This window comes from Camelina sativa, chromosome 18 (assembly GCF_030686135.1).
Source record: "Camelina sativa cultivar CO46 ecotype springtype chromosome 18, ASM3068613v1".
Taxonomy (NCBI): domain Eukaryota; kingdom Viridiplantae; phylum Streptophyta; class Magnoliopsida; order Brassicales; family Brassicaceae; genus Camelina; species Camelina sativa.
Window position 1 is genome coordinate 19,381,214 of NC_141897.1, and position 22,035 is coordinate 19,403,248.

Below are 22,035 nucleotides of genomic sequence, written 5' to 3' on the forward strand. Positions count from 1 at the left end.
TACAAATCGTAAACTGGGCTCAAAAGGAAACAAATAAGCCCATTACGTTTCGTCGTCTCCTTCACCTTCTTCGTTCTACCAGAGTAAGCTTCTACCAAATTTTAGTGAACACCATTGTTTTTTGTTCGTCTTAAAGGTAATTGCTTTTTTTTTGCAGTTCTATTTTTATGAGGAGATAGATACCTCAATTTCATCAATAGTCGGCGGGAGATTTGATAAGTACATCAAATCATCACTCTCAGTTTAAGAAATTTTGAAGTGGAGTACATAAAAAACACAAAACTTTCACCCTATATTACTCTCTCTATCCAAGATGCTGACTTGGTCTGTGATACTTGCAAAGGTAATCTCTTTTTAATTGGATCTTGTTTTATTGTAGGGATAGAGTTTGGAGCTGGTTTCTCTGTAGGTCACAGTAGGTCTTACTTTTTGTCATCGTTTAGATGATTTATGGCTAAGGGTTTTGTAGAAAAGACTGATCTTTCATCGTAGCAATATGCTTATTATATATGTGGACCTTCTTGCCAACTCAAAGGACCACCACATTCTACTTGGTAGTGGATGCATGTACACAACTTGCATCTTTAAATACAACCATCATTGTTATTGAGTTAATAAATATCACAAACACTATATATCCGCCTTGTCAAGAGAACATCTTGGGTTTGTCTCCTCTTTTGATTCTCTAGTCTACTGAATGTTCATTAATAAAACTTTGTTTTTTCAGGTGCAACCTCTTCAAGGCTTCTTCTACATTGTTACCTCTAGCACAGAGGTATGGATTCTGCTGTTTGTATTACTTCTTGAGTTATAAGTGCTTTCTTTATGAGTATAGGATTTGCATATCGTTTGATTAAGAGCAATGGTTTTAGTTGGTTTGAATTACTTTTGACTCTGTTACTTAGACAAGAGAGAGATTTAAAAGACATGAAATTAGAATTCTTCTCTTATCTTCCCCCATCCTTAGACTATAAAGGTTAAAAAATATCAATGAGTCGTTTTCTAGTGTCGAGTCTTCTTGTGTGGAAAAGTCAAAAGTATGCAAAAATCTCAGCATAAGATCATTGCTTATTATCATTGACTCTGACAATAGAATAACAGCAAAACTTGCAAGACCAATCATGCTCTTTGAATCGGTCTACAACACATTAAAGAACAAAGATATATATATTCAATTATACAGTTCAATGATGGGTCGTTATGCTTATATTATTATATGCACATACATATCTGGCGTTTAACAACAAGAAAAAGAAACTTACATGACTGCAACATACTTTCTTTCTTGGAATTTGGATATCAGAAATAATATTCACTTCCTTCCTATAACCATGTCTATAGACATATGCCAATGAGGAGCAAAACCCCTACGCCTCCCCACTTCTCAAATAGAAAGCATCAAAAAACTGATTCTGAGTATACTTGGGGTGATGTAGGTACTGGCGGGAAAGCGAGGAATGTCTCAGTCCTCGGTACGATCAGAAGGGCAGCCAAGAAAGTCTTTGCTATTATTTTCTTAGGACAACGAAAGTTAAAGCCAGCAGAATGTAGATCTGATGCTGGAGAGAGCAGCACGCTTGAAAGAGAATCTACTTGTAAGCATATTGCTGTTTGACTAAATCTTTCCTAAAACATCCTTTCTTTAATCAGGAGCATGCTTTGAATCTTCTAAGCATTGGTGATGTATGCATAACTTTAAGATAAACAAACTTTGTTCTGGGAGTCTTTGATGGATGAGATATATTTCTGTGACAACCTCCTTCCTTTTTTCTTGCATATGTGCAGTATCAGGCTGGACTGGTTATTCATCACCCAGCTCTTTTGGAAGGTCAACAACCGAAAGCAAGGTTTCAGGTCAATATCGTTTTTCTGGTTCAAGATTTCTAAGTCCTGGTAAAGATTCATCTTCTAGCAAAAGTTGGCACCTTGGACCCGTAATTTTTTCTTTTGGGGAGCTTCAAAGGGCAACTGCAAATTTTGCATCGGTTCATCAAATTGGAGAAGGCGGTTTTGGAGTTGTTTTTAAGGGAAAGCTTGATGATGGAACTATTGTTGCTATCAAGCGTGCAAGAAAGGTAGTATTTGAATCTATTTCTTGGAAAATATGTGGATAAGAGATTGAAGTTTCTTAAGAATATTTCGGAGTAAAAATAGTCACTAACTCAAGATTCTGTGGCAGAACAACTATAGCAAAAGCTGGTTGCGAGAGTTCAAGAATGAAATATACACATTGTCAAAGATCGAGCATATGAATTTGGTAAAGCTGTACGGATTTCTTGAACATGGAGAAGAAAGGGTTATTGTTGTTGAATATGTTGGCAATGGAAACCTAAGAGAACATCTAGATGGTAAGTTGTAAGAGTTACTTCCTTCTTTTTCTATGTCTATCTGAATACAGAATTCTCAACTTTTGTTCTTCTTCAACAAACTCAAGGTTTACGGGGTAACCGTCTAGAAATGGCAGAACGTCTTGAGATTGCGATCGATGTGGCTCATGCATTGACCTATCTGCACACATATACTGGTACTCTTATCATTTCCTCTTCTTTGTTGTTTATCGGTGTTATATAAGCTTCGTGTGCCAAGATTTAATGCATTAGGGATTTTATAATGCAGATAATCCAATAATACACAGAGACATTAAAGCATCAAATATCCTCATCACGGAAAAGCTTAGAGCCAAAGTAGCAGACTTTGGCTTTGCTCGTTTAGTTACTGAAGATCCTGGGGCTACTCATATATCAACTCAAGTCAAAGGATCTGCAGGCTATGTGGATCCAGATTACCTCAGGACGTTTCAACTAACCGATAAGAGCGACGTTTACTCTTTTGGTGTTTTGCTCATAGAGCTTCTCACCGGAAGACGTCCCATTGAGTTAAAAAGACCACGGCATGACCGACTCACGGTTAAATGGGTAAGTCACTTTCTAGTTTCCCTGTCACACTATAAGCTCGAGATGATCTTAACCAAGGAGAAACTCGTATCATCTTGTGCAGGCTTTGAGGAGACTCAAAGAAGATGAAGCTGTTCTCATAATGGACCCATTTCTCAAGAGAAACAGAGCCGCCATTGAAGTGGCTGAAAAGATGCTGAGACTAGCGAGCGAATGTCTTGCCCCAACGAGAGCTACACGCCCAGCTATGAAATGCATTGCGGAAAAGCTATGGGCTATAAGGAGAGAGATGAAGGAGACGGTGCTTTCTTCCTCGGCCTCTAATTCTTCGTGTTCGTCAGCGACACACAGCTTCATTGGCCGTGATTCAGACAGATATGCATTGCCGAGGATCGAAGACCACGAGAATAGCATTGAGTTACTCTCACCTTGATGATATCAATTTGTAAAACATGTTACTGCTTCTCTCATTCAAAGAAAAATCTTATTTAGATGAATGCAAATACACACTACAGTTAATTGTCTTTTGTTGTCAATACAAGATAAGAGTGCTCTGAAGAAGTCGAAAATATTAACACTATTGTGAAAGAAGAGACAATTAACACTACTAATAAACGTATGAGATAGGTTTGATCTAATCGATCATCAATTATGAGAAAAGACGTATAGCATTCTCAACTTTGTGGGGAATACTCTCTGATTAAGCTATTAAATTCCACAAAAGAAATAGAAAGGCCAAAAGTAGAAGCGAAATTGAATTCCATAAACATCAAATCACAACCATTCCCCAGTTGGCAAGTCATTACACAACAAATCCAGAGAAGATGACATTGACGATGAAACATCACTAACAACAACAACAACCCACAAAAAAGGATACAACAAAAACACAGAAACCCTTCTTTTTTGTATTATATATAAATTTACAAAAGAGACTCTTCACGTCTCTCAAGCGAATTTAGGCTTAGGCAAGGCTGAGCCACCAAGGCCGCTGCTGCTGCTGCCACCGCCTCCTCCTCCGTGGACTGGTCCAAGCTTCTGGATCCAATGTTTCAGACCTTTCCTTGGGTCCTTACAGATCTTGTTCGAAGACAGATTCAGGTTCCCTTCACGTTCCAGTGAAATCGCAAACTGTTCAAGCACTTTCACTATCTGCCAGAACTCTGGTCTCTTATCCGGTGCAACCGACCAACACTGCTCTATCAGAGCTTTCATGGCTGCTGGACAATCTGCTGGGATAGTTGGCCTAATGTTCTGAACCAAAGATCAACAATTTTTCACATCTCAAATGGTTGAACCAACTGAACAAAATAGGACCTAAAGCATACTTGTGCTGTAAGCCTTTTTTATGTTAAACTTTAAGCTTTAACCGTAACCATTAGACAGTGCTGAAAGATGGCATAAAACTCCACGGAAGACTACAATCATGAAATATGTCAGGAGACGCACAGAATAAATTACCTTGTGTACGACTGCGAAAGCAGCTTGAATAGGATTCATGTCCTCATACGGGATTGCTCCAGCTACCATTTCCCATAAAACGAGTCCAAAACTGTAAACATCAGCCTTACGTCCGTGTGGTTTCCGTTTTATCATTTCAGGTGCCATCCACCTATATGTTCCAGGGTCATCAGCCAACATGTCGCAGTACTCTTCCTCGCACGCTATACCAAAGTCAGCGATCTTCAATTGGAAGTCTTCGTCAATCAATACATTTTCTGGCTTAAGATCCCGATGAATAACATGTCGTGAGTGAATATATTCCATTCCTTTTGCAATATCTAGAGCAAATTCTATGAGCCGTTTCAAAGGAAGAGACCTATTCTCGGGCTTGTGCAGAAAAGATCTTAAGGATCCTTCAGGTAAATACTGTGTGAGGACACAATATACAGGCGGATCTTTATATGCTCCCACAAACTGTTTTAGCACACAAATAAGAGAAGAGATAGTTAACAAAAACCGTAGTCATTCCATCTAGACTGACGTAACAATTAACCAAGAGAATATAAACGAGAGAGGAGACAAAAAAATTCACCTTTATGACGTTTGGATGGGACAATCGCGACAAAAGGGTGACTTCTTTGGTAAACTGTTTCTCTAAACGAGCTCCCAAGCATCCATTATCGTCATCATCAGGGACAGTGATAAGCTTCACAGCAACAGCTTTATCTTCATACTTACCATGGTATAGCCGGCTATATAACCCATGAGCAAACTTAAGCCCAAAGAAGAGCTTTGACATATCAACGCGGAACTCTTCAGAAGCTTCCACAGCACTGACTCTACGGCCAGTATTATCAAAAAGCTTAGACCACCCAGTGTCCTTCTTGCTCTTCACCCTCTCTTGAATTCTCAAAGTGCCTAGATCTCTGATAGGACCAGAAGGAGACCGCAAGTTGAACGATCTCTTGTCAAAGGAGTTCTTATGAGAAAGCTTAGGCTTCATCCCCTTCTCCGATTCAATCCTTCTTGGATGAGGAGTAGAAAACCTCTTACGCTCAGACCTAGCTTCCTTAAACACATCAGGAAGAGCCATCTGAGGCGAGGGAGAGACAGATCTCTGCTTGTTAGTCACAGGGTTTGTCTGTATCTCCGAATCAACAACATATACATCAGCCTCCACCAAACTGGTGGTATCTTCAGTAGCAGTCTGTGAGTTACTCGAAACCAACTTCGGATCCAATGAAGATGAAGAGGATGAAGAAGATGATCTAAGAGGTGGCTTTGCTTTCAGTGCACCAGAAGAAGTCTTGTCTTGGTTGTTAACCATAAAAGGAAGAGAAGCTAGCCTTTGGGAATTCAGACGGTAAGAAACAGTTTGAGAAAACTTAGTCCTCCTAATCCAAGAAGAAGCCTCTTCATCCATCTCACTTATTGACGCTGGAAATGCTAAAAAGCCTAACACTTTTTGTGCCAAAGACTAAAAGAACCAAAAACTCCAAAAGTCGCTAAAGAATATAATCAAGCAAACCCGTGAATACGAATGAGATGACTTGCTGCTGCAATCTCCATCATCTCATTCATGTCCCATTTCTCACCTTCAACCATTAAATCTACAAAAATCTCTAACACGAAAAAAACAAAAGTAGTTTTGCTAAGAATACTATAAAACTCGATATATATATCTCCAAAACGCCCCCACCAAATCGCCAGAAAATCCCGAATTTTTTTACATGCCCTCTTCCTACACAAAATCAAGCAGCAAAAACAAATCCATATTATAAACAAGAATATAAGATGGATCTAATTAACAAATTAATAAAGAAACTAATAATGTTTTTCGATTTTAGCTAACCTGAAGCGTTGTGTAATGGTTGAAAGGGAAGAAGGAAGTAGAAATCGGGAAACCAAGAAGATCCGGCGACTTGAAGCTCGCCGGAGGAGGGAGGGAGGAAGAAGGTGGTGGTGGTGGTGGGGGGAATCGAAGGAGAGAAATCGAGAGCTAAACCATAAAGACGTATTTGGGATTCTCCAAAGACCTTTTTGACGAATCCAGACCTCTTACTCCCCTTTTTTTTTGATTGATTTTTTTTTTTTTTTTCTTTTAATTCACAGATAAAATGTGGAAAAATAAAAATTAAATTCTTTGGAATATTATTAAGGGAGGAAAAATACGTTAAAACGACAGCGTATTAGTCTGTCTGTCAGCATCTCTGATATGCTCTAAATTATTCTTGTCTGATTGAGATATTTAATTTAATTTTTTCCTTTTATCAAAAATATTTTCTGTATAGGCAATAAGGCTTGCTTACGCTTCGGCCCATTAATATAAAACTATCATAGGCCCAAATTTGAACAAAAATAAAAAGAAAGACGGAGAGTTTTTGACTTTTGAGGGGTTTACTTATACAGGTCAAGAAGAGTAGAGGATTTTGAGATTGTTGTTCTTGTGTGTTGTGTTGGGTCATAATTGCATCATCCCTAATTATGCGACGAAACTGAACCAAAATTGCAGACGTATTGAGTGATCTTGACTAGTCGAACGACTTGGCTTTTCTCACTTGATACGACGGTGTGTGAGTGTGACTATGCGGCTGTGACCTAATAATAATAATCGATTTTGTCGTCGACGTTTGAGCTTGTGGAGATTAAGATCAACGCACGCTGCTGCCACTACAGTCACCTGATTCACAAAGTCCCTCCCAGATGAGAACAAACGGAAAAAAAAAACACGGTTTACAAAATAATATGTCTTGTCTTGCACAGCAGTGATATTAAAACGTATAGGTGGATCTATATTTTTTCTATTTTATACGGAAAAAAGTATGAACGTAACTAGTTCATGATCATGATACATTACATATACTATACTATCATGTATTCATGTGTGTGTGTGTGTGGACGAAGAAAACAAAATGGCCAAATTCAATGAGAGTAGAAGAATAAAAGAGAAAGAAAGATGTAATTAAAGGTGAGTCCAAAAGATTGGTAAAACACAAATGCTTACCAACAGATTCATTTTTTAGAGACACCACACATTTTGTCTCCGGACCTATTCATGTCCTACGCCTTTGGACGCACCCTTTCCTCTTATATCCTATTATCATCGTATATATCCTACACATAATATTTTATGATTACACGATCATATACATTGGTGATTTCTATATAGCCATTTTTTCGGAGATTAGTAACATTATTGAAAGAATTTGTACCAATTAAGCTAGTTCAAACCAGTGGAAGATATGCCTATATATATATTCACAAATATACAAAATACTAAATCATTTTAAGTTGCGAGCTTATAGCTAGATTAGCTTAGCTAGTGAAATAAAAATGGATGCAACAAAAGAAAAATATTTGAAAATTTGACAACATGTTCAAAGATAGTTTACAACAAGTACCAACCAAACTATGCCACTATGGTCATCACTGTTTCTCCTAAAACGTAATTTAAATGTTAGTACAAGAGAATCCATAAAAGAATAGAGAGTACTGGATTTGCCAACAATGTCGGTTGGATTATAATAAGTTATACTCTCTCAATGGCTTCCACTTTTGTTTTTAAGTGAATGTATGGGCCGGTGTATATATATATATATATATAACGTACCAAGTACTGATCAACTGATGCTACGTTACTTAACATTGATACCAAAAAAAAAAAAAAATTGAGGATACGTTGACGTACACACAAGAGAGACACATAGAAACCGACTCCAGTAATTAAGCTAATGTATCTTTCTCGCAAACTTATAATAATCATATTAAGTAAAAGTTTAGATTAAAAGAAAAATTATTTTGGAAGAAGATAAATATATTTATAAGAAGGCATGCATCTCTTATTTATATTTTGTGACAATTTCAACTGAAATCGTATTGACGTGTTGTTGGATCGTATTTATAAATTCGTGAGCGTTTCTGATTGTAACTCCAGTTTCGATCCTGGATATTTTCTCAGTGAAGTTTATAAGATTTGTGAGAAGAAACTAGACAACAAATGGCTAGATGTTGAAACATTAAAACAAGGAAAAATCCCACCCCTCAATTATAATCTCATAATTTTTTTAATAATAGTGTTTGATACTTGTCACATCCAAACCTTTGTTTCCTCATTGGCCTATTTTTCTCTCAAATCTTCGATTGAGAATATGCTCTAGCTATATATACACATATGGGTAAACTATGAACCTTAATATAATAAAGAGTTCATCTCTTTGTCTCTAAAAGAGAGAAGGAGAGAAGATGTTGCCAGGGATACTTTTATGCTCACTTAATCCCAGGAATCACAGGTGAGTTATTAATTTCAGTTTTTTATTTACGTTGGATTATAACTTTTGATTAATACACTTTGTTGTTTTAATTAAGTATGATTTGATTAAAGTGTTTTCTTAACATGTGTTTAATAATGATAAAACTTGGATAATTGGATTTATCATATCATTAGTATATGAAAGAAAGAGACAATAATTTGTACATGATTTTGGAGTAAGGCAAGATCCATGTCGTAACTTTATCTGATCATCACTTTCTTGTCCAATCAAAAGAGAGATTAACAAAAAAAAAATCTGAGATAATCGCCACTTACTTCACTTTTGTCTTTTAGGAGAGAATACACAAGATAAACTAGTATTATTTTTTATTTAGTCAAAGAAAAACTTTTATAAAAAAGTTAAGTCATCAAAGGATAGAAAGCTATACTGTAATTACCAATTTTTGAAAAGGGAAAAAAATGAAAAGATGTGATAAACAATTGCTTTTGTAATTCCAACTTAAATATTGTTTTTTATTGGCATATATTGTATTTTTTTTTGGAATATTGGCAAATAAATAAATAAAAAGAAAAAGGAAAGAGGAGAGCATGTGCATGGGTAAAAGATTAAAAAATTGTCGAAAGACCCAAAACTATCCCCTAGTACCCAAATCGAGGCACACCTTTTACGAGTCGCATCATTTACAATTAAAAATAGTCAGGGGTCAAAACTCAAAGGGTAATTACGTAATCTTCAATCAGTTCTTTAGTGGTCTTCTCTTCTCTTCTCTTCTCTTCTCTTCTCTTCTCCACACTAAGTCACTAACTCTCTGACACTGACTCTTGAGAAATTTGGATAAAATTCATAAAAAATCATTCGACGGCCGGAGAATTTATTATTCCGGTGGTATAAACTGACGGAGTTGGTTTGCTCTCTCACTGTTGCAGTAAAAAGAAGAAGAATGATCGAGAGAGCTTAGATACTGAACCTAAGGACATTGAGTACTGGTACTCAGTTCAGTTCAATCGAGATCCTCCTAGATTTGCTCTCAAATCGGATAACACCACTCACCATTCCCGCAGGTTTAGCTTCCGTCGTGTAAAACTCCCCGTTGATTTCACAATTTCTGGTAATCTCAACCTTTTTTTTTTTTTGTGATTTTTGGTTGCAAGTAGGAACGGCGGCGAATTTAGCAAGGCGAAGAAGCGAGGAGAGATGGCGAACAAGGTTTCTAACTTCTCGGATCTGATTCAACGAGTGACTGCTTCTTGTTTGTTGCATCCGCTCTCCGCCGGCCGGCAAGATCTATCTGGTAATCGCCGGGAAGAGTACGATTCCGAAGAAGAGATTCAGTACGAGGACGCTTTGGAGAAGGAGGATGTGAAAGATGAGACTATTAGGGTTAAGAGCAAGAGCGGGGTGAGCTTGGAGACGGTTCAGGAGATGGAGATGGTGATGGATGAAGTATTCACCGCGGCGGCTGCTTTGAAGAGAGCTTACGTGGCGCTTCAGGAAGCTCATTCGCCGTGGGATCCGGAGAAGATGCACGATGCTGACATGGCTATGGTGGCTGAGCTGAGAAGGATTGGTTTGTTGAGGGAAAGATTCAGGAGGATGAGAGGTACCGGAAGTGGTGGTGGTGGCCGGAGGAAAAACGACTCCGGTAGAGGATTGCTGAGAGACGCGGTGGCGCCTTATGAAGCCGTCGTGAAGGAGCTGAAGAAAGAAGTGAAGGTGAAAGACACTGAGATTGAGAATCTCAAGGAGAAAGTCAAAGCGGCTACTTCTATGGCCAATGGTACCGGAGGAGGCAAGAAACACCGATTGCTTTCTAGCCGGAAAGTGAACTGCTCCACGCAGATCGCTGTATCTCCGGTACCGGAGTTATTTGAGATGACTATGATTCAGGTGAAAGAAGCATCAAAGTCTTTCACAGGGATTTTACTGTCTCTCATGCGAGCTGCACATTGGGACATTGCAGCAGCTGTTCGATCCATTGAAGCTGCTTCAGCTGCATCAGATGGAGTGTCAGCTTCTTCGTTTGCATCCTCGGTTCAGTCCTCTGTCCCGAACCAACACGCGAAATTTGCTCTGGAGTCTTACATCTGTAGGAAAATCTTCCAAGGATTTGATCACGAAACGTTTTACATGGACGGAAGCCTCTCTTCTCTTATCAACCCGGATCAATACCGTCGTGACTGCTTTGCACAGTTCAAAGACATGAAAGCAATGGATCCGATGGAGTTGCTAGGGATATTACCAACTTGCCATTTTGGTAAGTTCTGCTCAAAGAAGTACCTTTCTATCATTCACCACAAAATGGAAGAGTCGTTGTTCGGGGACTCGGAACAGCGGGAGTTGGTTTTAGCTGGTAATCATCCAAGAAGTCAGTTCTATGGAGAGTTCTTGGGGTTAGCCAAAGCCGTCTGGCTGCTTCATCTCCTGGCCTTTTCGCTTGACCCATCCCCGAGTCACTTTGAAGCAAACCGAGGAGCCGAGTTTCACTCTCAGTACATGGAGAGCGTTGTGAGGTTCTCGGATGGCCGTGTTCCTGCGGGGCAAGTTGTTGGGTTTCCTGTTTGTCCAGGATTCAAGCTTAGCCATCAAGGGAAAGGATCAATCATCAAATCCAGAGTTTACTTGGTTCCAAGGGCTTCAACTGGTTTCATTTGAGTTCCACTGTGTGTTAGTAATGTTATGTCGAGTTATCAACCTGGTTTTGGAAAATGTTGAAATAAAGAGTCCGTTCATTATAAAGAGTTCTTGCAAAAAAATTGAAGAAAAATTCAAAATTGGATAAATGTTTCTATATTTAATCTAAATGACAAAGCTCACACATAACATATATGTTTTAATTCTAACAATTCGAGGGGTTTTAGAAGGGATTATGTAAATAAGGTATGATTTTTTCGAGGGATCTCAGTATCAATCGTACAAGACTTCTCTTAGAAACACTTTTTTCACCTGTCACAAAGTAAAGGTGAAACAGAGAGAACAAGATTTAATAAAAGAGTAAAAACCCCAAATTCATCAAAAGTAAAATGAGAATAGGAGAAGGATTAAATTTACTTGTTCTAGTGTGAGGAACATAATGACGTTCCAGGTTCCTAGCCGTGTAAAATTCGGGAGAAATCCTTTGTAGAATGCCATGATCCCCTGTAAAATATACCAAAAACAAAACATTCATGATTGTATTCAAAGAGATAGATTGGTAAATCCGTAAATGTGAACCGGGCAATAGACACCAACCTCTGTCTTCATGGTTTTGATGAAGCAATCGATTGTGTTTCGGTAAGTAGAGTCACCCATCATTCTAGATTTTACCTGAAACAACATATAAAGAAATAACCATGGCCGTTCCAAGGGCATATACCACAAACCATCAATCATTTTGCTTCTTTTAGTAATATTTTTATCTTTTCTCTACAATCTAATATCTCTCCTTCAGTAGAGCATTACTATCTAATAATGCTGCTTTTACCAAAGTCAAATCACCAAGTAAGAGATCAGAAACATAAATTGTGGAAGACACAAACATGTGAAACGCTCATTGTCACGTTCAAGGTAGTGCTCTGTCCATTCAGTATCATTATCCTTCTAAGAGATATTATGTGATACGAACTCAATCCTTGCCACAAATCTATAATAGAACTCAAATCAGTACTAGTCTCTTTTGTTTTGTTCCCCAGAATATCATTAATTTAGGCATTTAGCACTTTGATTTCAGATCTGTCACTTCTCTCTAAAAGTTATATTACATATACCACTACCAAAAAAGATGAGGCGAGAGCCATATTGATCTTGTAATTTTGTTGTTGGTTTTATGTAAAAAGAAGAAACTGTATGCTTACCACATCAATCGGAGAACCAATACAGACAGCGAAGAAGCCTGCAGCTAAACCAGCTAGTAGATGAGTTAGAACACTGTCTCTGAAGAATGGAATTTTCATAATTGTCTGCATATGTATGGAAGTATTAGAACAAACAAAGACTAAACAAACACCAAAAGAAGCCAAAAATTATTCTACACAACAAGAAAAACGATTCTTGAGAAAGAAATATTCACCTCCTTTATTTGATCATAACTAGCTAGCTCTGCAGCATTTACAATAGCATTCCGAGCAATATTAGGACCAAGTCCAGTCCATAGCGCACTAACTCCTTCCTGTTTTATTCATCAAAAGGCTATAAATCTCTCTGCTAACCAAGTATTTTTGACATTGTTATTTGCAGGTTAATTTACTAACCAGCTTCACTATGGTGAAATAAGCATCTACAGCTCCTGCATAACGCCTAGGAACCCCAGCCGGTAGTTTTCCTTCTGATTGAAGCCGAACTTTAACAAGATCAGTTGGATTAGCTACTATAATAGCTATAGCTCCTGTTGTCACACACACACACACACCAAAAAAAAAAAAAAATTCCCCTTTATTACGTCTTTCCTTCACTAGAGTTAGAGGATCAAAATCAAGAAGTGAGCTCACCAGTTAACAAAGCTGCAAGAATCTTTTGGTATAATGGAATATCACCAATAAAGTCACTTCCAACCAAAAAAGTCTTGACCTGGCCAGATATAGCAAAGTAACCAACTCATCAGATATAAGAAGAGAGAATCCCAAATATATATATATATATATTAAAGAAAAAAAACCCCAGAGAAGGAAAGTAATGTGAGAACTCACAGGCTCATATAACCCAATCCTTAAGCCACCATAGATGCATTGACGATGAAGTCCTGCAATGACACCTTTCCAAAGCCCAGAAATACCTTCTTCTCTTGCTATGGTAGTTAGTGTACCAATTGAGCCTCTGTACTTGGGTAAATTGTCACCATCTCCAGTAGGGATCTTTCTTTGAAGCTGAAGCCTTACTTTGGCTGTGTCTAACGGTACTGTACATAACTGCAACATTGTTCATACAAATATGAATCAGGAGATTTGACTAAAAACTACAAAACAGACTTAAAGGAGTAAAAAAGCAAACACAGAAAAAAAGTCAAATTTCCAAAACACTAAAGCTATTAAGAGTCTATGTAGCTCATTTAGAGTTATTACGATCTCATAATTGGGACTCAAAAAGAGTCGTAGACTAGACCAGGTTAGCTTCTTTATCTTCCACAGCTCAATTTCAAAGAGAGTCAACAGAACAACAACAAATCTGAAGGAAAAAAAAAGTGATCTGGCTTGTTCAACCAGTGACAGTGATGAATCGAATTCCAAGAAATTTCACCGACGCAAAATGACAAAAACCCAAAAAGGAGGAGGAATCATCTCAATCTCTCATCTATTACAAGAGATACCTCTGCAAAACAAGCAGCGAAAGCGCTGCAAATGAAGGTTTCAAGGAACGAAATCTCGATCCTTGGTTTGAAATCCGCCATTGTTAATTGCTAATACAAAGATGGGGAACAAGATAAGCGAAATCTGGGGATGCACCGATTGGGCAAACACAAAATTTTTTAAGAACTTGCAATTTTCTTCTCTCTGACAACAACGATGATTGATTTGATAAAAAGTATTTATCTTTAAAAATGGGTTTTCTCAAATGATTTGGTTTTTATTTAGAGTAGTAATGAAGAAAAGTGAGTGAGCGAGATCGAGATTTAAAAAAGCAATCTAATGGCGTAACGAATTCACACATAGTACAGAGTCTCTCTCAATCCCAGTGTTCAAGAAAGCGGTCTAGGCGGCCGTCTAGGCGCCGTCTAAGCGCTAGGCGCTCAGCAGACGCTTAGATGACCGCCTAATCCGCTTAAAATTACATACATTTTATTTTAATATTTATTTTTGATTTTTAAATTACACATAATTAAATTATTATGTTTTATATCTATATACGTAATTATAAACATTTATGTTATTAATATAACTTAAATAAATGTATTTTTCTTACCGTTGTTTATATTTTTTTATTTTTATAACATATATTTTAATATAATTATATATATATAATGTTTTATGTTGTAAACGCCTAAACCGCCTAAAAACCGTCTAGGCCCCGACTAAGCGTTTTAGGCGTTAGGCGTTGGGTCACCGCCCAGATACCGCCTAGCGTTTTCTTGAACACTGCTCAATCCCAATCTTTGGTGTTACTATTTTCGCTATTAAAGTTTCCTTTTTTTTTTTCCTTCTGTAACTAAACAGAGTGATTAGAGAACAGAGACCCTCTTCCTCGTCTGGAAGGTTTACGTGCATAACTGTCATATGTTTTAGTTGGAGACCCTCTTCCTCAACTGGAAGGTTAGGTATGATGAAACTGCCTTTATGTTTTAAGGTGGCAGAACCAAAGTGAGTGATTCTATATTCCAATAGGTCTATGTTTTACTCGATTCACACCACTCAAGATATGCCTCTAGATTCCCATCCACGGGAGTTATAGTAAGCTCATGTAGTTTTTAAAAATAATTTGATTTAGGCATAATTTATGCAACAGAATAGCAAGAATCACATAATACAAGTTTTCTTTTAGAAGGCATAAAACGACCAAAATATTTAGCAGTGTTTTTTCTTGGCTTCAGCTTTTTTTTTGGTCAAGCTCAGCAATCATACTGTCGAACATAGCTGTCCTGTAATATAAAAATAGCAAAAGAAAACAACAAATTTAATTAATGACAAGTTACGTTCTTAACTAACTAACTAGGATTCAATACTAATCATCAAGAATTAAATTTATGTACCTGGGCTGTCTACGACCACCCCTAGTTTCAATGAATCTGTGGTACATACGCTTTCTTCCAACGAGAACACAGCGTTCACTTCCAATTATACGACTAGCTCTTCCAACCTCAAGCTTCAGACTTCCCAAGTAACTTCCATCTAGTGCTAATGCCTTCTTTTTGTCCAGGTTCTCTCTTGGGGTTTGTGACTTCTTGCTCGTATTTTTTTTTTTTTTTAAAGTTAAAATGCAAACGAAAATATGTTACTTTTTTTTTTTTGGTTCCAGATTTGCTTTCATAAATGGACGAAAATCATTGTAGAATCTTTACGAAGATGAATTGTAAAATATTACAGTTTTTTGCTTCTTCAGATTTACTATCTCCAAATCATCCGACTCCCTCTTAGCTACAAGTAAAAGCAACAAAAACAAAGTTCAAATATCAAAACGTTCCAATCTCATTATTCAAAAATCAATATATGCATGTTTTCTAATACGTTGATGGGTTTAAAACATGAAATCCCTTCTTTACCTCGAGCAAAAAAAGGATATACAGCAAAGAAACACAAGTTTCTAACCTTTGTTAAGGCTCCCTTGCATAGTTGCATTATCAACCTAAATATCCGAAACAAAAACGAAAGTCCACTCAAATCGTGAAGAAACCATTTCTAGAGAACAGAAAAAGAAAAAAAAAATTGCTTGCTATAGAGGAAGAGAAGATTACATTGGTGCATGCCGTGGAGGATTCGTCGTGCCCCTTACCCATGGAGAAAAGTATTCGATAAAAAAGACGAGCGACGGCGATACGTATTTTACATAGAGAGGCTGCGTATTTATAAAACCTTCTTTTTATCTTGGTTTTTTCTTTTTGGTCTAATTTTGTCCCGGTCTGTATTCTTCTTTCTATACAAGATAAAAAAATATTCAACTGGTTTAGGGTTTTTCTACATTTAGCTATGGAAGTTTTTGCTAGGGATGTGTAAGAAGACTATTCGTGTTGTTTCATTTCAATATACAACAAAGGCACTAGATGAACCAGCGAAATGGTGAATGGAACTCAAAGGTGTTTTAGCTGAACCAAAGTGAGTGATTCTATAAACGCCAGGTGATGCTGTTTCAGGGATTCTCCATTCGATACTCGCTGTGCTCTGCGTGCTAAGTTTGAACGGTCTTGACCACTTAAACCGGAGGCAAAAGTCGTTGTCATCATAAACAGGTATCCATGTCTCTCTTCCTTCTAGCCACCTCTCAACAAGCGCGAAAGTCCCTTCCGTCATCAGGTCGTTTCTCGGGTTTGCTGACCGGAACTGAACCGTCACTATGTCAGTTCCCTTCCTTAATTTGGCAGCGCGAGGAACATCTCCGAATGCAGTACCAATTGGCGTCATATCCGCAACCACAGGTGTTAGTAAGCTTATTTGCTTGTGAAGTAGGTCAGGTGGCTGAGGACCCGGGTCAGTGGCTTGACCAGATAGAAGATCATTTGCTAGTTTCTTGAATTCTTGAATGTATCCGCTTAGCGTGTGAGGTCCATACAAAGTTGATGCACCCTGACAAAAAAGTAGAGTTGGTTTAAGAGCATGAAATCAAGAGAGATCCAACCTCTTCCTTCTTATCTCATCAGCCTCTCACCTCATATCTCTGCACTTGGTATTCCTCAAATGTGGCGATATACTGCGAGTATGAATTGGTTAGCCCAGCTATGACCACGCTGAATTCTCCTCCGTTGCTGCCTTCCTTAAGCACTGTTTTCACAGCATCACGTAGTCGCCTCCCTGCCATTGTTGTGAATTCTTGCAAGCAGAACCAAAGAGAAAGGAAATTACTAATGTTTTACATCAGTCCTGAATATGATGGGGGAGTCTGGAATACCTCCTGGGACGCAGAGAATCACTAGCTGGCCAATGCGGAGGATCTGAACTGGTAATATTGACGGCTGAAAATGGATTAATAACCAGACAGAGAGTTAAGTGGGAAGCAATTTAAATTCATTGCAGCAAAAGCATTAGGATGAACAGATTATGCTCACCGCCCAGTTGTATGGTTGTTTCATTTCACCGGTATCAAGCAATATGGGTTTAGGTCGCTGGCACCGGACCTGTTCCTCCAGAACGGATTTCCCTGACACAAAGTAACAACATAAAGTATAGTAGTAAACATCTTATTAGCAAGTTAGAAGGGAATTTGGGGTTTACCTGATCATCTCCTTGTTTAAAGTCAAATGCCCCAGGTCCATCAGTTGTTCCTGCAGCAAAACCAAAACCCATTGCAGCTGGACATGTTTTCACCACTTCGGAACCTCCATCTTGTCCATCAATCGTCACTTCAAGCTGAGAGAAATCAACAAAAGCATGGCGATGGTCAACTTTTCCTTGTATCTTCTCAGAGGCTTTAGTAAAAAGATCCGCAGCCTTCTTGAACTGCCTCTCTCCAATTAGGCGCGTACTCTCAAATTCATCAGGGTAGCTGAAACATTTAGTCATGCCTATTTATACATCTAACAAGCTTTCTCTAAATACCATATTGAACTGAGTGAGAAAAAGAATTTTCTGTGATTGGTTTTTGCATTTCTGAAAGGAAAAGTGTGCAATTATGAATAAGATACCCTGGTCCACGGCCGTAGCATTTTTCGTTCTTTCCACCAGAAGTACTGTGGTTGAAGTCACAAGGCAGGCCTGTGTCTATACAGAAGGCTCCCAAAACGTTCGGACTAACATCTCCGCAGTTAGTTTGACAGAAGGCAGAGACAAAGCTAGGTTTGTCAGCGTGTCTGAATCCACTTCTGACTCGTCTAGCAACGCTTGACATCCTTGTAACGGTTTTACCGCCTGCAGACGGTAAAGAGGACGCCATTTCCAGCACATCTTGATCTGCAATGAAAGCAACAAAAAGGTTAGTTTTACAATAACACACCATTACTAAACTATTGGAGCTATGGTTACTTACACTTACCATGAGGATCTGTGATTATGCTTGAGACTCTTCTATGAGATTCAACATCATAAGACACGCGACTTTCTTTTTGTTCAAACCAGTCTTCCATGATACGTTCTGCAGTGCCTTTGTTGTCCCCGCTGATCAAGGAATTTGTGCGGCTCATCGAAGTGCCATGAGTTGCAAACCAATTGAAACTACCGACAGGACCCCAGCGATCATCAACGAACTTGACAAGTGTCATCTCTTTATCAACATTATATTCATATCTACTACGTTCATGTGCCGGATTGTTAAGGTATGCGCTGGGACTACGGTTCACACCAGCATCCAAGAGCTCCCCTGCAATTTCAGCTCCAAAAGCAATGTCTTTAGAGAAAGAACTAATGAATAATAAAAAAATTTGCCACAAGCTGAATAAGCTCACCTTTGTTGATTAAAATGGACCCGGGACGAAGATTTTCATGAGCTTGTATGATACTTTGCTCTATACCATCCACAAGAGCATTAAACGATTGATGAACAAACCCGAGAGATGTAACTAAGTACAGAATGTATTGGAGATAACCCCCTGGACCAGCATGAGTATGAGTTCCACTAATTGCAACATTTTCCTCCGTATAAAGCTCACCGTACCTCCAAGGAAGTTAAAATAGAACTTTTGAAATTGAGTTTAATCTGCTTAGCATGTAACAAACTTACAAGATAGACCTACCTACCTCTTTTTTAATCTTTCAATCACTTTGATAGTCACAAGCTGTGACGCCATACCAGCATCAAGATTAACAAAAGCAATTCTTTTCTTGTCTGGCTCAGCCACGATGAACGTGCGAGCTCTGAGCCTGAAGTGAACACCGGATGTTACTTGTTCCATGTTAGCATATCCCATCATGTTGACATCAGCTGCAGGCCCCGTGATGTCATAGCTTCCAAGACCGATCAAATAATAGGAATCCGTGAATACACATTTGATCTTCAGCAGAAACAGCAAGAACAATGTGCACTTCATAATAGACACAGACCGCGTCGTCATCTTCACACTCGATGTGGATTAACAATCACTTCTTTCCCGTTTTGGTCCTTCCTAGAGAAAGCATATGCCAACGTAAGCAACACAAACAAACACACACACACACACACACATCTTTCATGAATCTTAATTATTAAACCCAAGAGATTATCCAACCTGAAGAAGGATAAGAGGTAACGCAAGCCTCATATGAACAAACACATCATTATGAACCAATTCAGAAACAAACAAGTGTATACTTTTTTAAGTTGATGAGAGTCTGTGAGAACCAATTCGTTTTTTTTTCTTAGAACAACGATGAGAGTCTGTGAGTAAGAGTAAAGTTTGAGGAAAGTACTAGTTTTTTAAGGTTGCGGAGAAGGAAAGCTTCCCAATTTCAGCTGTTCTGACTGACTTCTGAGTCGTTCTCAATTCGGTTTTGACTTCTCATTCGACTACTTCTAATTTTGCAAAGTTCGGATCTTTTAGGACACGTTTGTCAAAATGCAGAAGTAATGGGGTTAAATTTTAATTTATTAAATATTATTGGGTTTGTTTGTGAATGAACCAAAACTTGTGGGTTGTTCTTCTCTCCTTCTCTTCAACCTCCTCAGTCGCCGATCTTCAACAGTGGGGGGTGAAACAACAATAGAGCGATACAATGGCGATGAGCCTAATGAACAGAGCAATCTCAAGAACCGAAACCGTCGGTGCTTTCAGACTATCGCTTAATCTCCTTAGGAATTTCTCTGCGGCGCCGGCGGCATCTCCTACGTCGAGTGAAAACCCTAGCTCCGATGCGAATAAACCTAAAAGAAGAAAGAAGAAGAACTTAATCGAAGTCGCTCAGTTCTTACCTAATTGGGGAATCGGATACCATATGGCTAAAGCTCACTGGAACGGAATCTCTTATGAAATCACTAAGATCAATCTCTACAAGGTCCCTTCTTCTTCTTCTTCACTTTCACTTACTGTTTTGTGTTCTCTTTCGTGTTTGATTGTAAAGCTTACATTTTTATATGCTGAGAAGATGCATTTGGGGTTGTGTTTGATTTTGGATTCAAATGCAGGATGGTAGGCATGGAAAGGCTTGGGGGATTGTTCACAAAGATGGTGAGTTTTTTTTTGTTCCTCACTTGTTTAGTAATGTTAAGTTACCATATCCATTGATCTCAAAGGTTGAAGCTTTTCGTTATATGTATGGAGTGTATGTAGGGTGGAGTTGTTAGGAGTAGCCATATCTGAAACTCTGATATTTCACAATTTTGCTTGCATTGGTGTTGAGATTTTGATTTCTCAGTTGCAATTTAGTTGATTCACTTAGCTATTCTCAAAATGCAGGATTGAGAGCTGCAGAAGCTCCAAAGAAGATAAGTGGAGTTCACAAACGCTGTTGGAAGTATATCCCAAATCTGACAAAGGCTGCTCCTGCAACAAACTCTGCAACCGCTGCTGCTGATGTTCAAGCTGCCTGATATGTTTACTTCCATTGTTCTGGGTACTTCTCGATATATCTATTTGCGGTTTCTTTAATTATTATAAGATGCAGTTGTTGTTTATTTGAATTCGTCGATAGCTTTGTAGGAAATGATCCAGAATCTAAGGATGATGATCGCTTTTTTTTGTTCCATCTTGGTTTTGATTTTGATGTGCCTGCATCCGAGAATCACTGGGGATAGGGTTTTGCTACTATTAAGTATGGTTTTGTTGTGTAGGAGACCTTCTGGTTTTAAACATCTAATAAAAGGATCCAATTACCAGTGGCATATGAATTTAGAACCACCAGACTTAGTGACGTTCAAAGCAATCTCAAATTTCCAATATCTGAGAACCTCCATGTCGCTTGAACATGTGGGGAAATTATTTGATTTGTAGTCTCCTCTTTAACAAACAACATCTTTTCGGATATTTGGAGTTTCTAGATATTCCACTTAAGCACGGGATTCTAATTTGGTAATTCTCCTGATCTTGCATCACAGACTTTACCACCCTCGTTTTGTTATTCGCCTTAATGGAAACAATTTTTTGGTTGAACGTGTAATATTCTGGAAGAGTGATCTCCAATGGGTGTGATACTTGATGCAGAAGTATGAAGATATGATAAATACAGTGTGTAAAGCTGGTCGCACAAAACATGGTCAGCGTTATCCTACTTCTATCATTGTCCCGTGGCACAAATCTGTATGGTTTAAAGGCAACATTCCCAAGCATGCCTTCATCACTTGGGTAGCGGCTTGGAATAGGCTCCATACAAGGGTCAGACTAAGAAGTTGGGGATTGGCAGGCCCCTTGACGTGTGTCCTCTGCAACAACCACAATGAGACGAGGGATCATTTGTTCTTTGAGTGTAGCTTCAGTAGTGAAATCTGGAACCACTACACTTCAAGAGCTTCTCTGATACCTCCAATACCCTTTATGGATTGCCTTACCTGGTTGCAGACGGCCTCGAGGAACAAACATGTTTCTCTCATCCTCCACCTGATTCATCAAATTTCTATATATCTCATTTGGCGAGAGAGAAACAACCGGGCTCACCTTGCCTCTCCTCCGCCGGCGCATCTGCTCATTAGAAAGATAAAGCCTCTCCTCAGAACACGCCTCCTCCCTCTTTCGAAAGATCAGCCTTGTCATTCTAACAGGCCTTCTCCTCTGACAACTTGGTTCTCCTTGTTTCAAAGTGTTGTTGGCTTTTGTTAGTTAGTTGGTTTTTGCAGGTTGTTACACCCTGGAGCAAGTCGCTTACTACGTTTGTTTTCGGCCTGTGTGCTGTAAGGCTTTAGGCCTTGTAATATTACGCTCGGGCCTGTGTGCCTGCTTGGGCTTTCGAAGCCTAAAAAAAGAGGCTGGTCGC

General features: G+C 38.6%; 6 protein-coding genes across 7 annotated transcripts; 3 read left to right on the forward strand and 3 right to left on the reverse strand.

The window, feature by feature from the left end:
• The first annotated feature begins 1,085 nt into the window (after positions 1-1,085).
• LOC104761996 (calmodulin-binding receptor-like cytoplasmic kinase 1) lies at positions 1,086-3,418 on the forward strand. Its single transcript, XM_010485205.3, has 6 exons — positions 1,086-1,595; positions 1,786-2,075; positions 2,180-2,348; positions 2,435-2,524; positions 2,617-2,915; positions 2,998-3,418. The coding sequence occupies exons 1-6, from the start codon at positions 1,346-1,348 to the stop codon at positions 3,325-3,327; spliced, it is 1,428 nt and encodes a 475-aa protein (XP_010483507.1). The 5' UTR covers positions 1,086-1,345; the 3' UTR covers positions 3,328-3,418.
• A 216-nt stretch (positions 3,419-3,634) lies between these two features.
• On the reverse strand, positions 3,635-6,578 carry LOC104761997 (serine/threonine/tyrosine-protein kinase HT1). Its single transcript, XM_087498098.1, has 4 exons — positions 6,190-6,578; positions 4,930-6,078; positions 4,356-4,811; positions 3,635-4,148 (listed from the first exon to the last, which is right to left on the reverse strand). Exons 2-4 carry the CDS (start codon positions 5,758-5,760, stop codon positions 3,843-3,845), a joined length of 1,593 nt encoding a protein of 530 aa, XP_087354224.1. The 5' UTR covers positions 5,761-6,078; positions 6,190-6,578; the 3' UTR covers positions 3,635-3,842.
• A 1,747-nt stretch (positions 6,579-8,325) lies between these two features.
• Positions 8,326-11,344, forward strand: LOC104761999 (protein GRAVITROPIC IN THE LIGHT 1). The gene is made up of 3 exons (XM_010485209.2): positions 8,326-8,626; positions 9,535-9,669; positions 9,763-11,344. The coding sequence occupies exons 1-3, from the start codon at positions 8,580-8,582 to the stop codon at positions 11,258-11,260; spliced, it is 1,680 nt and encodes a 559-aa protein (XP_010483511.1). The 5' UTR covers positions 8,326-8,579; the 3' UTR covers positions 11,261-11,344.
• A 35-nt stretch (positions 11,345-11,379) lies between these two features.
• On the reverse strand, positions 11,380-14,701 carry LOC104761998 (mitochondrial uncoupling protein 2). Its single transcript, XM_010485207.2, has 10 exons — positions 14,654-14,701; positions 13,887-14,241; positions 13,270-13,488; positions 13,072-13,150; positions 12,835-12,968; positions 12,654-12,752; positions 12,439-12,543; positions 11,837-11,911; positions 11,657-11,743; positions 11,380-11,551 (listed from the first exon to the last, which is right to left on the reverse strand). Exons 2-10 carry the CDS (start codon positions 13,965-13,967, stop codon positions 11,513-11,515), a joined length of 918 nt encoding a protein of 305 aa, XP_010483509.1. The 5' UTR covers positions 13,968-14,241; positions 14,654-14,701; the 3' UTR covers positions 11,380-11,512.
• Positions 14,702-16,149: 1,448 nt separating this feature from the next.
• Positions 16,150-19,662, reverse strand: LOC104762002 (neutral ceramidase 3-like). Of its 2 annotated transcripts, none has more exons than XM_087498101.1 (10): positions 19,407-19,662; positions 18,895-19,259; positions 18,603-18,811; positions 18,194-18,517; positions 17,847-18,111; positions 17,437-17,707; positions 17,271-17,362; positions 17,114-17,177; positions 16,874-17,034; positions 16,150-16,791 (listed from the first exon to the last, which is right to left on the reverse strand). In XM_087498101.1, the coding sequence occupies exons 2-7, from the start codon at positions 19,206-19,208 to the stop codon at positions 17,291-17,293; spliced, it is 1,455 nt and encodes a 484-aa protein (XP_087354227.1). In that variant the 5' UTR covers positions 19,209-19,259; positions 19,407-19,662; the 3' UTR covers positions 16,150-16,791; positions 16,874-17,034; positions 17,114-17,177; positions 17,271-17,290. The 2 variants fall into 2 exon arrangements, with proteins under 2 accessions (XP_087354227.1, XP_087354226.1); XM_087498100.1 differs by having other exon boundaries at positions 18,188-18,517; positions 19,407-19,619.
• LOC104762003 (uncharacterized) lies at positions 19,655-20,950 on the forward strand. The gene is made up of 3 exons (XM_010485210.3): positions 19,655-20,124; positions 20,255-20,297; positions 20,526-20,950. The coding sequence occupies exons 1-3, from the start codon at positions 19,846-19,848 to the stop codon at positions 20,657-20,659; spliced, it is 456 nt and encodes a 151-aa protein (XP_010483512.1). The 5' UTR covers positions 19,655-19,845; the 3' UTR covers positions 20,660-20,950.
• Positions 20,951-22,035: the final 1,085 nt, after the last annotated feature.

Coding starts and splice junctions, on each gene's coding strand:
- LOC104761996 (XM_010485205.3), top strand. CDS start 1,346: ATGCCAATGAGGAGCAAAACCCCTACGCCTCCCCACTTCTCAAATAGA. Junction 2,349..2,434: donor CCTAAGAGAACATCTAGATG/GTAAGTTGTAAG, acceptor AACAAACTCAAG/GTTTACGGGGTAACCGTCTA. Junction 2,916..2,997: donor ACCGACTCACGGTTAAATGG/GTAAGTCACTTT, acceptor CATCTTGTGCAG/GCTTTGAGGAGACTCAAAGA.
- LOC104761997 (XM_087498098.1), bottom strand. CDS start 5,760: ATGGATGAAGAGGCTTCTTCTTGGATTAGGAGGACTAAGTTTTCTCAA. Junction 4,812..4,929: donor CCCATCCAAACGTCATAAAG/GTGAATTTTTTT, acceptor GTGCTAAAACAG/TTTGTGGGAGCATATAAAGA. Junction 4,149..4,355: donor CTTTCGCAGTCGTACACAAG/GTAATTTATTCT, acceptor TCTTTGGTTCAG/AACATTAGGCCAACTATCCC.
- LOC104761999 (XM_010485209.2), top strand. CDS start 8,580: ATGTTGCCAGGGATACTTTTATGCTCACTTAATCCCAGGAATCACAG. Junction 8,627..9,534: donor CTTAATCCCAGGAATCACAG/GTGAGTTATTAA, acceptor TCACTGTTGCAG/TAAAAAGAAGAAGAATGATC. Junction 9,670..9,762: donor ACCACTCACCATTCCCGCAG/GTTTAGCTTCCG, acceptor GGTTGCAAGTAG/GAACGGCGGCGAATTTAGCA.
- LOC104761998 (XM_010485207.2), bottom strand. CDS start 13,967: ATGGCGGATTTCAAACCAAGGATCGAGATTTCGTTCCTTGAAACCTTC. Junction 13,151..13,269: donor GGATTGGGTTATATGAGCCT/GTGAGTTCTCAC, acceptor ATATCTGGCCAG/GTCAAGACTTTTTTGGTTGG. Junction 11,912..12,438: donor TTGGTTCTCCGATTGATGTG/GTAAGCATACAG, acceptor ATGTTGTTTCAG/GTAAAATCTAGAATGATGGG.
- LOC104762002 (XM_087498100.1), bottom strand. CDS start 19,208: ATGACGACGCGGTCTGTGTCTATTATGAAGTGCACATTGTTCTTGCTG. Junction 18,518..18,602: donor GTCCATTTTAATCAACAAAG/GTGAGCTTATTC, acceptor CTGAAATTGCAG/GGGAGCTCTTGGATGCTGGT. Junction 17,708..17,846: donor TGCTACGGCCGTGGACCAGG/GTATCTTATTCA, acceptor TAAATGTTTCAG/CTACCCTGATGAATTTGAGA.
- LOC104762003 (XM_010485210.3), top strand. CDS start 19,846: ATGGCGATGAGCCTAATGAACAGAGCAATCTCAAGAACCGAAACCGTC. Junction 20,125..20,254: donor CTAAGATCAATCTCTACAAG/GTCCCTTCTTCT, acceptor ATTCAAATGCAG/GATGGTAGGCATGGAAAGGC. Junction 20,298..20,525: donor GGGGATTGTTCACAAAGATG/GTGAGTTTTTTT, acceptor CTCAAAATGCAG/GATTGAGAGCTGCAGAAGCT.